Raw genomic sequence first — 16,156 nt, 5'->3', positions numbered from 1 at the left:
ACTAATAAACAGAGGCAAATTATTAAAAACATCATTAAACGCACCCTGGAGGACGCACTCGCCCCTGATGACATTTTGGATCCGCTCTACACGAATTAATCTCAGTCCCGGTTGTTGGGCTGCCCGCCTGTTCGCTTCCCGTTAATTTGACAACGTTTTGTTGTTTTATCTATCTCATTCGCTTTTTAATTCTGTTTTAATCTATTTATTCACTACATTGTGCTTTTTAATTGGCTTATTTACATTGCCTTTCCTTGCTTTGCAAATTTTAGCGTCTCCTTTTAATTGTATTTGATAATTGTTTGTTTTACCACTTTACTCTCGGAGCATTTTAATTATTTTACTGCTGTTGCCATCAGACTCTGTAATGTTTACATAATGTTACTCTGTAATGTTACTTTTTTGTAGTTTATGTACTTTTTTGTTTTCTTGATTTTAATAAACATTTACCCGTATGCCCTAAATTGGGGCAGGTCGGGGTAAATATTTCATACTAATTCGAAAAACGTTCGTCAGCATTATCTTTCAACACATTTCGAAACATTTATTTTGATTTTGAAATCAAGTTCTACTTTTTTTTAATAAATGTAGCAATGGTTTTGCAATAAAAGCATTAAAATTTCTGAAAACTTGAATTTAAACCTCTTTGAACCTCATGTCATTTTAATTTCATCCAATTTCGGTTAATGACTGCTTTACCAATACAAGTTAGACCTTTTTTGACCATGTAATTCTCTATTAAAGGATAGCTATCTTACTTGTACATCCTAAAGGCTCGTCCGATCCATCCTCGCAATTCTCAACACCATCACAAAACTTGTTGAGGCTGATGCATTTCCCATTTCCTCCACCAATAGAATCATCTCCCCCACACTTCCACTCTCCGCCACCACAGCCATGTCCACCATTCCACCTTGACTCGCCACCGGTCGCCCCCGCAGATAGCATCATGAAGGCCGCCAGCGACAACAAGAGCCAATTGTAGAGTAGTGAAGCCAAGCGTGACGATGGCATCCATTCAATGGCGATCACTCTCACTGTTATTCTTCGCCAAACAACTTCAAATTCTGGAAGATAACATGGATATGGAACACCTGTAATCGAAGGGAGTCATTAAGATCAAATCTGTATAAAACAAGATGCACAAATAAAATCTAATTTTATCATAAAAGTGGCGCTCAAATCAAATAACATACCGTAAATGTATACTGAAAAAAATGAATCATGGTCATGGAAAAAAATGAAAAACATTAACATGAAATTGTCAAACTCATACTTTTTCTTCACATGGAAAAATCTTAGAATAACTTTTAAGAAATTGCAGGTACATATTGAAAATAATACAATTAAAGCGCAATGAAGTACAAATTAGAGATAATCGTATTGGGGCTTAAAATATGAAACCGTTTTAAAATGTTTTGCGATTTCTAACGATCGTTAAGTCAGAAACAAGAAGAAAAAACTATTTTAGACTGTTCACTTGTAAGTTTTTAAAAGTGTGAAACGTGCTTTCAAGTTTCGCACGAGGAAATACGATTTCATATTTTGCACTCCTGAACGATTTGTTTTTTAAAAAAAAGTAGAAAGTAGGAATGAATACATGCGAAAACTGTAGAATGATTTATTTTCGAAAAAGTATCTTGAAATATAAATGAAATTTAGAAAATGCTTAAAATCGTAAAATTAAAAATTAGAAAATGCTTAAAATCGTTTATTTGTTCAAACATATCAAAACATTTATCCGAAAAACAAATTTCTTTTTAAAAAATAAAAAATAATTTTAAACTGGTAAATAAATTAAACGTTATTGTGTTTTTTTCCTTTATAAATAGTTTCTTTAAAAATATAAATTATCGTTACTTATAATATTTCTAAGACTAGCGTATTTGTGTATTTTTCATTTTGGAAAATCATATATGAATGCAAATTTTCATATACAGAGTAATTTCCTTAACTTGACACCTTCAGAGACATTTGTAGATCGATCTAATAACCTAAATGGTTTTAAACTTTGTATCAAACACAATTGGTTCCAAACTTGGTGTGGAATGTAAATATGACATAGGAAGTAGGATTCTGCGAAGTAAATTAGATTCAAAAATTTGTTTATAACACTGCACAATGCTGAAAGCGTTTTTTTTTTTTTTTTTTTTTTTTTTTTTTTTTTTTTTTTTTGAAAAAAAAAAAAAACATTATTTCTCCGCAAAATATAAAGCAATAAAGGCCTTACGTACACCTAGAAAAATCAAATGGTCAAAACTGCTAGAATGTGGTAAAATTTACCGTATTTTTGGCCTAGTAGATAAGACATAAGAAGCCATATACCCATAGAAGGAATATCAAAAGAGTACAGTATTTTTTACCGAATCGCTTTGTTCATAATTTTTGTGAAATTAACTAAAATATCGATTTATAATATAGGTTAAAATTTGGTAAATGCTGTAAAATTTGATAATTTTATCATGATACCCTTGAAGATGGCATAAAAACCGTTTATTAGGCAAAATTTACTTTTCAGTTTCTTATTTTTTATTAAATGTGCGATCATTAGAACTGTGATTTTAAAAATCAGAAACCGAGTTTTATCAGAAATTCTCCGAGTAGTTTCTGTCGAGCTCTAAACTTACGAAGTACCACGGATGCATTGAACTGATTAAAGTAATGCAGCTTTGTAAGCAATGCACATTCTGGTATTGTGAGGAATCTGGCTCATTGTGAGGAAGCTGGCTCATTTCAACAGAAAATACTTTTCATGTTATATAGCCAATTTGCTAATCTATTAAACTTGTAGGGTTGTTAATTTTTATTGCCTGAGCTGTTAAAGTGATGCGCAGTTATAAATTTGCACTTTTCTCTGACATCCTTATTGTATTCAAATTTAACATTCGATATTGTATTCGATTTAACAAGTTACAACAGCGTTTTCTATTGACGATTTTTTAAAGCTTTTTTTAACAACCAACAACAGTAAACAACTAATGGTCTCCATACCAAATTCAGTAACTTTTCATTTGTTAAATCTAGCTACAGGTGATTCTGAGCAGTTCAATTTAATGACCCTAACTTTAACATAAGAAAATAACTACTTAGCTATCACACGAATTTATATTTAAAATTTTCAATTAATTAAATAGATCTGTTTTAAAACAAGTATATTTCTCATATTTTCCAAATTATTATGATAGCGAACACTTTTTAGAACGATGTTTCAGCGAATATTTTTTATTTATTTATTTTTGTTTTAAAAATGCCTCTGTTACTGCTCAGCGTAACGTTCGGAAATTCTTTTACGTGATCCGTGAACGGTCCTCCGCAAAACAAATGTTAGAAAAATCGATTATCGAATTCCTTTTTTGAAATAATTAAATTCTTGAGCCAGAAAATAGATTTTGTTTTCTTCTGAAATAAACACCAATCTCTATTTTAAACAAAAACGCACCGAAAAAATTCTTAATACACACGCATAACTCGAATTACTGAGGAAAGCCTCGATTGAAAATTTAATAGTTTTCCGTGTTTTACACTGTTTTAAAGAAAAATGTGTTTCTGCACTCCTTTTTCGTGAAATTAATTTTAAAATGAAAATTTCATAGAATACATAAACTTCCGTCTCTAAATAAAAAATATTCTCCATTTTAAACTTAAGATAACTTTAAACCGTCACAGGGTCTAAAATATTATTTGTTAAGTCAAATGCATTCATTTGGAAATATTCGTACATTCATATTATAAGGGGAACAGCTCTGGAATTTTATATTTTTATGTTCTAAAAGTTCATAAATTCTTCTGTTATTTTTGTGTATAAAATCTAAATGAATTTAACTCCAGTTTATAAAGTTTCCGATTTAATATTTTTATTTTATTATCTTCTTCCATTTAGTTTTATGTCAGACTATGGTTTTAATTGACGATAAAATGGCGATAAATGTTTCTTAAAACATTTCAGAACAATCCTAACTTGCACACATTTTTACCCTGCAGTGATGGTCTTCTCTATCTTTCATGGTTGTGAGATTTTTGGAATTGTCGATCGGGCTATGCCGGTGTTTGGTTTACCACAAGCATGGGTTACCCAGACCTAACAGGTTTAGAAGGAAGACACCAAGGCTAGACTCCCAGGTAATTCAGGTTAGTGTTTGGGCAATGTTCTAATTACTTATTCCAATAAAAAATAGTTATAAAATCTGAAAGAGTTAAAACAGTGCGAAATCTACCCAGTACACTTAGCATGAATATGCATCTGAGAATTGGAACATTTAATAACAAAGCTGACTAATTGGAAATTAGGTGCATCTTGTAGATTCTGATCAAAAAAATCTCCTTAAGCCATCTTTGACTTGCTCTGGGCTGTACTGCCCAAAAGTACGAGATATATTATTATTACTATTCGTCAGAAAATTCCAGCTGAACTATGGTAAAATAGCTTTGGAGTCAGAGACGACCTTATTTTTCTGAACATAGAACACGCTGTGAAAATTGTTTATTTCTTCGTATTAATGGGCCGAGACTGGAAGTAGACTCATCTGTCCCGAATATTTTCGGCAATGGATTAAAATTGCTTGTTATGATATTATTCATAACTTCATGCAGCTAGAAATTTCATACTAAAATTACGGCAATAAAAGTGTAAACTGTTTGTCCATCCAATAAACCGTAAAGTTTACGGTTAGAATCATTTTTGTACCTTTACTGGTTTGAATCTGTCTGCAACTGGTATGGTTGAAAAACCGTGAATACCAAAGTATACGGTTTCGTCACTATTTACAAATACCATGATTTTAAAACACAAAAATAAAATTTAACTGGATATTAGAGTTAGATTATGTGAATCTTTACATTAGGTAATGAACATTGCAGTTAGATTAAGGATGAGATTATTTTTTTCAAGAGAACTTTGAAGTATTGATTATAAAGTTAATCTAGTGACACTATCTCTGGTAAATCGAAAATATTAGATTTTCTTGTGTTAAACAGTATACTGTGGTGCTGCCATCAAACCTCATTGTATTGTAGAAATAGAAGAAATATTGTCGTGTTAATGCTGGGATTTGGACATTTATTTAGCCGGTCCTGAGATGGACAGATTAACCCTTTAGCCTTTTGCCTAAAGTATGAAACCAGTTGCGAAGAACAAAGTGGCTTCATAAGATGTTCACTGCACATTTATTACGATAGGATTATTAGGCCTTCGCTATTGTGTTAGGCATACGATGACTGAAGTAAAAGTATGATTTCGTAATGCTTATCACGTGATTATCTTCTAGCTTTCAATGAACATGCGCTCTATTCTCAATAGTTGTGGGCCTAGTTTTTGCTGATAAAATTCTGTTCATTTAACCGTAATAGGTGAAGACTGTCAATAACCGATTTTTCTCAAGATTATCACTTTGAATACCATCTTTTTTTCGGGTTTTTAATTATTTTAGTTGAATGTGGTAAAATAAAGCTCCAGTTGAGATCAAATCACTCTAGCTAGAAAGAAAGCAGTCAAAACTTTACTTGACAATACTTGCTGTTTCTCAAAAGGATCACGAAAGCTTCTGCATATGTGTATTAAGCGATATAAACTTAAATTGTCTTCAAGCACAGAGATCTAGTTGACATTTGATTGCTTCATCTAGTCAGAAATTGATTGATTGAGTCGGAAATTGATTGATTATAAGTTCTATTTCAGATACTATAACAAAAATTCTACTTGTATAGATCTGGAATCGATAAAAAACTGTAATGTTATCCGACACAGAATGTTAGTTATAAATTAAGTGATCTAGTTGGTAGTAAAGTGTTCAGAATTTCAATTGATGATAAATTCCATGTGGCGATAGAATTGCAATAAATTCTGCTCGTAGTGATTAGAAAAGGATTGAAAATTTATTGTTTTTATAGCCCAAAGATTCATTTAAAGTTTTAATAGCCTAGATAGTCAAAAGGCAGACAAAATTTGCTTTAAGATTTCCTTTTTACCCACGAAAACAAGTTAATAAAACACTAGTGTTTATGGCACCAATGCGAAACTTATTATACATTTTGGAACCGTAGTAACAAAATTACATTTGCAAGTAATTTTACTATAGTCATTTTATTAATGCCATGAAGCTAAAATTATTCCCTTTCAATGAGAAATGATTTTCTTCTGTGTTAAGTTAATCATCTTATCTTAGCCAAATTTTACTCAACATTTTAAATATTAATAAGAATGAAAAATATATAAATAAATTTTAGTTAACAAACAGCTCAATGATTAATTTAATATTTTTTACGCATCATTAAATTTATTTTAAAAATTAACAAATTACTTCATTTTAATGCCTCTTAAATGAATTACAATATTCCGTCAAACTTTAACTAAATATTTTAGGAGATTAAGGAATGCAGTTTTGAGGTTCATAATGCAAAATTTTCACCTTTAGCTTCACGCAAACTGGGGCATTATGGGAGTTTGTCAAAGTTATTCAGGCGCTGCAGATGTTCCCTTCGAATTTCTTTCCAAGCTTTACGTGAAGCAGGCACGAATGCTGTGGTACATCCTCTCTTCATAAGAGGCTCCTTCAGTGACTTGCAGGAATATTTAAACAGGCAACTCGCTTCTGCAGAATTTAAACTATGCGGAAATCTCGAGTTGCTTGGATACCTGAATTAAAAGAAATAACATGTTAATTAGGAGAAAATAGTTGAGCATTTGTTATAAAGTTAATCATATCTTTACTAGAAAAGTCTGCATTGTAAAAATTGTAATGTTCATAAGATAATTCATAAATTAAAAAACTGATTTTATCCAGAAATTCTTAGAATTTGTTGTTCCAAATCTTAAAAGATAAAATTCGCTTAGTTGCAAATTAAATGGCCGGAAAAAAATTATAATTAAGCCTACTTATGATATAGGATATGTTTTATCAAAGTATACCGATTAATTTAATCTTTCGGCACAACAGTTACGCTAGAATGAAATTCAAATAAACCATGCAAAATTAGTTTAAATATAACCATATTTTATTTCTAAATAATAATAACAACCTGTCAATGCTTCTGGTAAGCTTATCAAAGACCATTGGTAATAAAAATTAGAGTTTTACATCACTCAAATTAGAGTTTACATCAAATTAGAGTTTTGCTCACTAACTGGATCTACCATAACATAAACATTAACTATAATTTATTAATATCCCATCAACATTATTTAATTCTAAACTGTTGGAGTATAATGAAAAAATCTATGACTGTCCTTGAGACTTTCATAATTTGTTCAAACCAATTTCTAAAATCTGTACAAATATTTTTTTTTCTCAAAAGTTGAAAATATTAAACAAAAATTAAATAATTCTAGTTTAAAGAGCATAGATTTTAAACTCAAATAAATTACATTTCATGCATAAACATTCACTTTTGATTCTTTTTCCTTCCTTTGCATTGTTAAGTCCTAATTTGTAATGATTTAAAAGGAATGAAAATTCAAAAAGCAAGAATAAGTTATTTGGTACAAGTTACTCTTTTGTGCAAGCATACTGGGAAGTCTTATAAATTTTCAAATAAGAGGTAAATAATTGATATTAATTGCCAAAAAAAAGTTAAATACAATCTTTGCAATTGAAAAATAACAGTATTCAAATTATAGTGAAATAATATTGTAATAACATATATATGTTGTTTAAATAAATATTCATACCCGCTTAAATAAACATTCATACTTTTAAACGCAAACGTTGCAGCTATGTTTATAAGAATGGTGAATAGTACATAGTAACATGGCTATGTGCTATAATATATTATTAATATATTAAATATATTAATAACATATTATATATTAATGTATTCATATATTAAATAAATATATGTATATATTTATTTAAAATGCAGCGCAGTGGAACAGTAAGTTAGTTCACTTATCCCAAAAACGGTACGCGATAGAAGGAAACGCTACGAGAGCCTTACTCATGAGATACAAATTGACACCTAGAAGTAATTGATACTAAAAACATAACACCTGAGCAAAATTTTTTTGTTTCTTATATCTAGTTTAAATTGTGACTAAAGAAAAACAATAATTTGTATTTTCTGCGGATTTTAAAATTTTATTATTCGAAAAAAAAAGGTTATCTATTTCTTTCCAAGTTCATTTCATATCATATTCATACTCAGAAACAAGGAATGGTTGTTCTTTAAACTTTTGTCCCAAGAATTAGATGACGCAAGTTGACTTTTCGTAATAAATGGATGGGTGTTCCTCAATTTTGTTATTCACTGTTTTCTCCAGCATTGCATCGTCTCACAGTAGATAGAAATATTAACTGTATACTTTTTTCTTTTACTGAAAATTTAAGCTGTCTCCTCATGTTTTTACTAATCCTCAGAATCTGAAGAAGTTAGACACAAACCATTGGTACAAAATATATAAACCATTGATCCTCGATACGTTATCTTGCAGTGCATAGCTACTTTTGCATAAATACACACCACTTTTATAATTTTGATTGCAGATGAAATGAAAAATGTTTAGAAACTGAACCGGAAAGATATAATTTTTAATGAAAAAGCTTCATTAAACAAGAATAAGAATGAAATAATTTGATAAATCCTCTTTTGGCGCACCTGAAACCTGTAACTTCTATAAAGTCAAATTCTTTCCCCTCTTATAACACTAGCAACTCTTTCCAAGGCTTGTGGAATCTTTTTTTATTCATATGAATGACAATTCCTCTTAAAGAGTAAGAACTCTATCTTGAGTTGGTTTGCCTTTTTTGGTTAACATCGTTTTTACGTGTTTTGTTTTCACCTTTATTTCTATTTCCATTTTTCTTGCTGGGATCTTGAGGTTTTCAAAATTAAAATTAAAAAATCTTGGAAACAAAGGATAATAGAGAAATGAAACTGGATAGCTTATTCAGAAATCTGCAAAATTTTAGGCAGATTTTTTTTAAAAGTTAGCAGGTGGCGCTGCAAACCATCGATGACCAGAGCTATCAATCCTCGCTTTTCACATGAAATGTAGTTGTTTTCCTATATTAGGACATTTCAACTATGCATTCTTAAACTATGTAAATTATCTATTTAAAAAAGACATTCCTGGTTCTAGAATATCGTAGATCAGATTACAGTACTACGGCATTTGTATTCTTTTAATAAACTCTATACATTATGCAGTGTCATCTGTTGGCAACGTTTGTTACTAAATTCTAAAATTTATGTATAACATTATTACAGCTTTCTCTATTAACATACCGATCGTCGCTACAATTATCTATCATCCTTTGTTTCTGAGATTTTTAATTTTGAAGTTAGCCAGCACCATGCTTGATAGTTAAGAGGGTGGGTAGTCTGTAAATCCTATAATCGATTTTAGAGCAATTTGTGAAATATATAACAATAGTGAAATCCAATAGAAATGCTAGATTTTAAATGGGTAAGTATATGAAAAATCATAAAATTTGAAGATTTCCAGTTAAGTGGGGAAATGTTGGAGCAGTGTCACGTTACACTACGGTAATGCAAGTAGAACTTACGTGACTCGTGATCCCCCGGATATAAATGTGCCCCAGGAAGTAAAACCACCCCTTTCTATATTCTTGATATCTGAGAATAATAGATAATAAATCAATCAGAATTCTTTAGCTAAACTAATAACTGTATTACTTATACTTTTATGAGTCTTAAATATTTGATTTTTTTTTCCAATAAGTAATCCAAACATTTATAATTCAGGACACTCGATCAGTTCTTTTCCTGAAGCAATTTCCTACGATTATATCACATTCAAAAAATATTGAACTCCGACATCTTTTCTTTTTTAATTGTAAAAACGAGGAGAAATTTTAATTTAAACATTGCATTTTAAAATTTTAATTTTTGGGGAAAAACAAGTTTTTTTTTCACTTAAAAACTACATTTTTTGAAAGTTATACAGTTTTTAAATAAATATTATACAGTACATTAATAATATAAAAAGGATGAAAATTAAAATAATTTTTCAGCACCAGATTACTTCTCGCTTTTTATAGATTTTGACCAGTCTATACAAATATTGAGTTAAGGAAACTAATTTGGTACAGTATTTTTATGTCTTTATAAAGTAATTGTAAATTTAAAATTTTTTAAATTAATATTTATTTTAATAAAATATCCAAGCCAGTATGAAAAATTATTAAAATTCAACTATAAATTAATTTCTCACAGTATAATTTGATTCCGGAACAAAGCAAAGTATAGGATTCTCAGAACATAATTTTTTGCTATTGTGAACAAATTAACAACATAGCTTGGATCAGCTTGCATGCCTTTTTCGAAAGATAAACTAAAAATCGGAGAATTATCAGCAAAATTCTTTTTTTTTCCTTAACATTTTTATCTTTGAAAATTAGTAAATTATCCCGTGACAACACCAATACAATTTTAGAACCCAAAAACAGCGGTCATATAGATTTCTTACAGTCGTATTAGTCTTATAATTAAAAAGTTGTTAAATGGATGTTGCAAAGTTATAACAAATTATTTAAAATAGATTATTTAATTTAACTAAATATCTATATCGATCAATGAAACTATAAAAGGGAAAACTATTACTATTTCCTCAAAGTTTATTTCATTTTAAGAATAAAGAATACTGATTAACAAAAAAGAGAAAAATTATTGAGAAATATTTTATTGCCATTAAAAACCATCTAACGAAAACGCTATAATCATCTTATATAGAGAATCTAAACTCAAAATACTAAAACTAAGCATTATCAGAAAAAAACAATTTTTTTTTTCTTAAACATAATAATAGCGATCGTTAGTAAATTATCACAATGCATCAAAATTTTTTCGTATATCAAAACCTCCGTCACATGAATTTTCTATTCATTTTATAATTAAAGAGTAATTGGCATATTTTAATTACTAAAAATTACTACAAATTTATTTCAATTACATACCTAAATCCCCCTAGAATCTAATTAAATTAGACTAATTTAATACTAGACTAATTAATTAATTTGACTGGTATTAATTATAGGCTAATTATTTAATCAATTTTAGCTTCGCAAGGAATTGTTTATATTTTTGAAAAAAGGAATATTGATTTTTAGAGCTCAAACATTTATAGAAATACATTTTATTGACATTAAAACTTATTTATGATTTTTTTTTGTGATGATTAATATGAATATTTAGTATAACATATTTAAATGATTGTTTATTTATTACTTAAGGACACATACTCAAAATCCGAGCACAGACTTTTAAATAAGACTTTTGAAAACAGGATTCTCCGTCATTTTCAGTGGAGAAAGTTAAAAGAAGAAAACTTTTGTATGAATATTTCATTTTAATTAAATACCTTAATTAATAAGAAATTATTTAAATAAACCTGAATTTAAATTTTTAAAATATAATTCAATAAAGAAATTTTGTTAGCAAGACATTTTTCGGGTCATATATTAAAATTCAATCAACCATATAGCTTAAATCAGCTTATTTACTCCTTACGTCAACTAAACTCAAAATCCGAGCATAATCAGCACATTTCTTTCTTTTTTACCCAAAACATAGTCACCGTGATAATTAGTGAGTTATCAAGAGGCGGCAACAATAAGAATTTACGAACACCAAAAATTCAACCACATAATCTCAGTTTAAAAAGTAAAAAAAGAATAAAATTTATAATACTGATAACATGACGCATCAAACCAGCTGATTTTCTGCCTTAAAACAATCGCTGAAGTCATAACCTAAAACTGCATACATCCGCTCTCGGTTCGAGGTTTGCCTTAAGCTCTTTAAATTAGGATCTTAATTGAATTTTAATCTATTTTTAATGGGTCACGTGACATCACTGTAAGAACAGTTACGGTTGTGAAAAGTATCGATTCTCAGAAACAATTTCTGTTTCCCGCATTTTCCTGCAAAAGGGACCTCCTGAGGGTAAATTATCCCACTTATTATTCTTTTTACAGAAGTTCCTGCCCACTTATCATTTGGAAATCAATAGTACGTGCAATTTCGGGACTGGAAAAATTACGTACATTTGATTAAGTTTGTTAGACGAGAAATTCATCTATTTCAACAACGCTTATCTACTAATTTGCATTTCCTTCAATATATGGCATATATTTCATCTCTTTTAATATTTAATATTACCAAAATTCCCATCTCATTTTTTTTCTTTTTTAAACCTAACATATTTTAATTATTCCTCTAGGTCAATAATCGATGTAATTTCCATTCCACTTAACAATTAAATATTGCATATATAGCACTATCCCATTTAAATTCTTATTATTTGTGTACCCACCACACATTAATCGTTCTCTTCCATCAATAATTGATACAATTTCTGTTCCTCTTATTAGTCGGTAATATAATTGTTGGTGTAATAATTGTATCAATTTTTCAATTATTTCTGCGACTTCTGACATTCAAGTAATTCATTTTCACCAAAAATTGCTGCAACTTCCATCCCTTTAATATATTATGAATCCTACCCGATTTTTTTTATTCTTTTTAAAACGTATCACATTTTATTTATTCTTTAATTGCATCATAAATGATATAATTTTCTTCCTTCTTAATAATTGTTAATATTGAAGATTCTTTTCATTTTAATGTTCATTTTTAAAATTTATTTCATTCTGGATGTTACTTTTCACCAATAACTGGTATAATTTCCATCTCTTTTATTGACAATCGTAAAAAACGTATCATATTTTAAGTATTCTTGAATTACATACTTTAATTAAATTGTAATTTATATAATTTTCATCTGTCATAATTGGGAATATTTAGAATTCTATAAATTTTTTGTTATTTTTAAAATCTGTTATACTTTAGATATTCTTTTTCCTCAATATTTGATATAATTTTAATGTCTTTTATTGGTAATAGAGAAAAACACATCACATTATAATGATTTCTTAATTACCTACTTTAATTACGGAATCTACAATAAAATGAGGAGTTTGCCTCTGTGCTTGTCTTTTGCGTGACTCCAGAACAGTTTGAACAAAATCTTTTAGAACAAAGTTAAAAAAACTATTATTGAAGCCAATGATGCTTATTTAATCTTGGTTAAAAGTACGAATTGAAATTTAAAAAGAACCTTGCATTAAGAAGTAAAAACAATGGGGCAGAGAAACTTATTCTTTCAGTAAAACAGTGAAAAATCGATGTACTACAATGAGAAAAAAGTGTGATCAAAACTACCAGAACGTGGTAAAATGTACTGTATTTCTAGCTCTGATTAAGCACCAAAAATCTCAGTAATTTTCACCGAAGCACTTTGGTATTTATTTTGGTAGAATTAAGAATAAAATATGTTTTAATAAGATGCGATAAATTTTGCATTTATCACGATGCCTTTCAGCATAAACACCATTTATTCAGATAAATTTACTTTTGAGTTTTGTATTTTTTTACTAAATGTGTGGAAATAAATACTTTCTTGAAAACCAGAATTTCTGTTAATCCGTTTCCATACTCATAGCAATATTACCAAATAATGGTTAAAATACCATATATTCTGGTTTTAGTAATCCGAATTATTTTCTTGTTTGTTTTCTTTACCAGAAATGTCATTACCATGCAGTACGCTTATTTTTCCAGAATTGTTTTTCTCTCCGTTTATTGACACCATTGATACTTAGTTAATTTTGATAATAGCTGCTAATTCATTTTGTTTTAACCGGAGTTGAACAGCAGACCCAATTTCGGGTTTACGGCTACCAGAGTTCAAGGCCGTAACCTTGTAATTTTGAGCCCAATCCAGAAAACAAGGGAACTCCAGGATCAAGTATTGTCTTCGTGGAAGACTTGTTGATGTAACTAACCCGCATTTCAGTTACATGGAGCGGAAAGCCTCCCACGGTTAGCCCAACCTCTAGGGGACTCTAATCCATGATCCGTCTACCACTGAGAATATTTTCTGTCAGCACTGTGATGGGTGCAAGCCTCAATCGAAAGCAAACCTCATTGGTTCACCTCATTGGAAGGCAAACGCTCTTTCCCCTGAGCCATCACGGCTCTTAATAGCAACTATTGAAATAAAATAAAAATCAGTTATTCACTGAAAAGCAAATTTAACTGAAAAATGTTGTTAATAATTCACCAAGTAGAGATATAAAAACCCACCATACTATTATTGACGCCAATGATACTTAATTACCTTGGATAATAGATTTAATTGAAATAACTCTCTCGATGTTTCAGTGTGCGAACCATCTTCGGAAAATTGAAAACTGCTCGAGCCCTTTTGAAATCAAACGGGTTTTGAATTTTCCTGTCTCGCTTGCTCTACTATTGATTCGTAAGATTTCGACAGCGTTTTTACTTTTCCTCACTTAAATATTACCTTGGGATCCCCAATTAGTATATATATTTGACAATGATACTAAGAACACCTTGTTGTTATTGTAGACGTATGCCTGATTAGGCAGAGGGGGTGCGATTGTTCTTGTTTTCCAGTGGCGCAATCTATGGCCAAGAATTTGACTTCTGCCACATACGTCACACCCGTTTATAGAGCGGACCCATTCATACAGCCATTCATTCAATCACAGATCGAAATTTTGACCTGAATCAGAGAACGATCGATCTCCAGTCCAGTCCCTCAGAGGTATTGATTTGTTATGGGAACATGGAGGATTTTGCGACTCGACAGATTTAACTTGCATCAGTCACTTTACTATCACTAGTCATTACTTAGTCACTCACGACCGGCAGGGTTCGAACCCACGAACTCTCGGACATGGACCCACAACCTTACCTACCAAGCTATTCCGGCCCTAAGAACACCTTGTGCATCCTACAAATAAAGCCTTTTGCATTTGCTTTCACAGATTTTAAACTACATTTTATTATCCAATTAATACAAAAGTCTTCAAAATTAGACAAAATATATAATATTATCTTATATTTCGTTATGCACAAAATACATATATTTTATATTCCATTGCATGTAAGGCATGTTTAATTTCGTTGAGTTTTTTTTATTAGTTAAATAGAATTTAACTAAATTGAAGGGATTTTCTCGTATAATTTATGTTGTGTACGAAGGATTTTTTTTCTGGCGGAATCTATCATTTAAATTTATTCTTTTGAGTTCCATCTTTGTCATAAATCAAAGTTGAAGTTTTGAAAGAAGTTACATGCCCACTGTTCTGTTTGAAATCTGATATTGTTTTTTTTTCTTTCAAAAACAGCATTTTCTGGTTCTTAAAAATAACCAAGTACCTGTTTTTTTAAACACCATAATGAATTTTACAGTTTGATGCATATACAAATTAATAAGAACTATGTTTACTTTGGTATTTTCCTATGAAATTAATAGTTAAAACACTTCTTAGTCACATTCACGTTTATTTTAATTTTGAAATACATATATTAAAATTTGTCTAAACCAACTTCAAAATTAAAAGTGTTTAAAATCAGATGATTTTAAAATCATTATAATCCATTACCGAACAAATTGGGGATACAAAATAGTAAAAATCAATAAACTTTCCATTAAAGTATGTTAATTAAAAACTGAAATCAATTTTGAAAAGACGAAGAAATTTAATGAAAAATCAATCTTAATTAAGAGATGCTATTCTAATTCCAAAATAGCGCCTGCACTTTCTTTAAAAAGCAAACTTAAAACAAGAAGGAGTAAGAAAAAAAACTCAAAAATTTTAAGAAAAAAGTTCCACATCGTAATAAACTTGCCAGAGTGACTTCTTTCTCAAAGTTTGGCCATTAGTACTAAGTGCTTTTATCGATTTAAACTTGTAACAATGTCTTCTATCTCCAGCGCAATCAACATCTGCATTTCGCGTATATGGGTACGGTTTCTAAATTAGATTATGTAAATCGGGAGTTAATCAACGACCGACAGAATATTATTCTTACGAAGAACATTACATCCAGTATCCGATGAGGTTGCAAAGAAAATAAGAAAAATTATCAAAACTTCTGACACCTTGCCAAAGCTTATCGCCTTCTTCATTTTCCGCCATTGCAACTTCGCCTCAAAAGCATATTTCACTCCTAGTTTTTTTTTTACATTAATTTTGTTATTAACATATATTACTGCCACATCCTTTATCTCGTAACAATACTCTTTATTTTTATTTCGCTAAATTTTCAGATACCTTCTGGATGGTGGATATTACAGAGGTAGGGGGAAGTCGTAATGGCTAAGGGTAAGCAT

The 16,156-nt window shown here is 29.7% G+C and overlaps 1 protein-coding gene across 1 annotated transcript in view; it reads right to left on the bottom strand.

Annotated features, from left to right (window-relative positions):
• The window catches only part of LOC107452130 (uncharacterized), a 109,247-nt gene that overhangs the window by 52,778 nt on the left and 40,313 nt on the right, over window positions 1-16,156 (bottom strand). Inside the window, exons 2-3 of the mRNA XM_071180129.2 lie at window positions 6,405-6,631; window positions 759-1,094 (exon numbers count right to left, since the gene is read on the bottom strand). Of these exons, the coding sequence (XP_071036230.2) occupies window positions 759-1,014 (256 nt within the window). The 5' untranslated portion in view covers window positions 1,015-1,094; window positions 6,405-6,631. The remainder of the gene's footprint in view (window positions 1-758; window positions 1,095-6,404; window positions 6,632-16,156) is intronic.

Source organism: Parasteatoda tepidariorum, chromosome 1 (genome assembly GCF_982258835.1).
Source record: "Parasteatoda tepidariorum strain Cologne lab strain chromosome 1, Ptep-v5.0, whole genome shotgun sequence".
Taxonomy (NCBI): Eukaryota; Metazoa; Arthropoda; class Arachnida; order Araneae; family Theridiidae; genus Parasteatoda; species Parasteatoda tepidariorum.
This window is presented reverse-complemented; position numbering and strand designations above follow the sequence as displayed.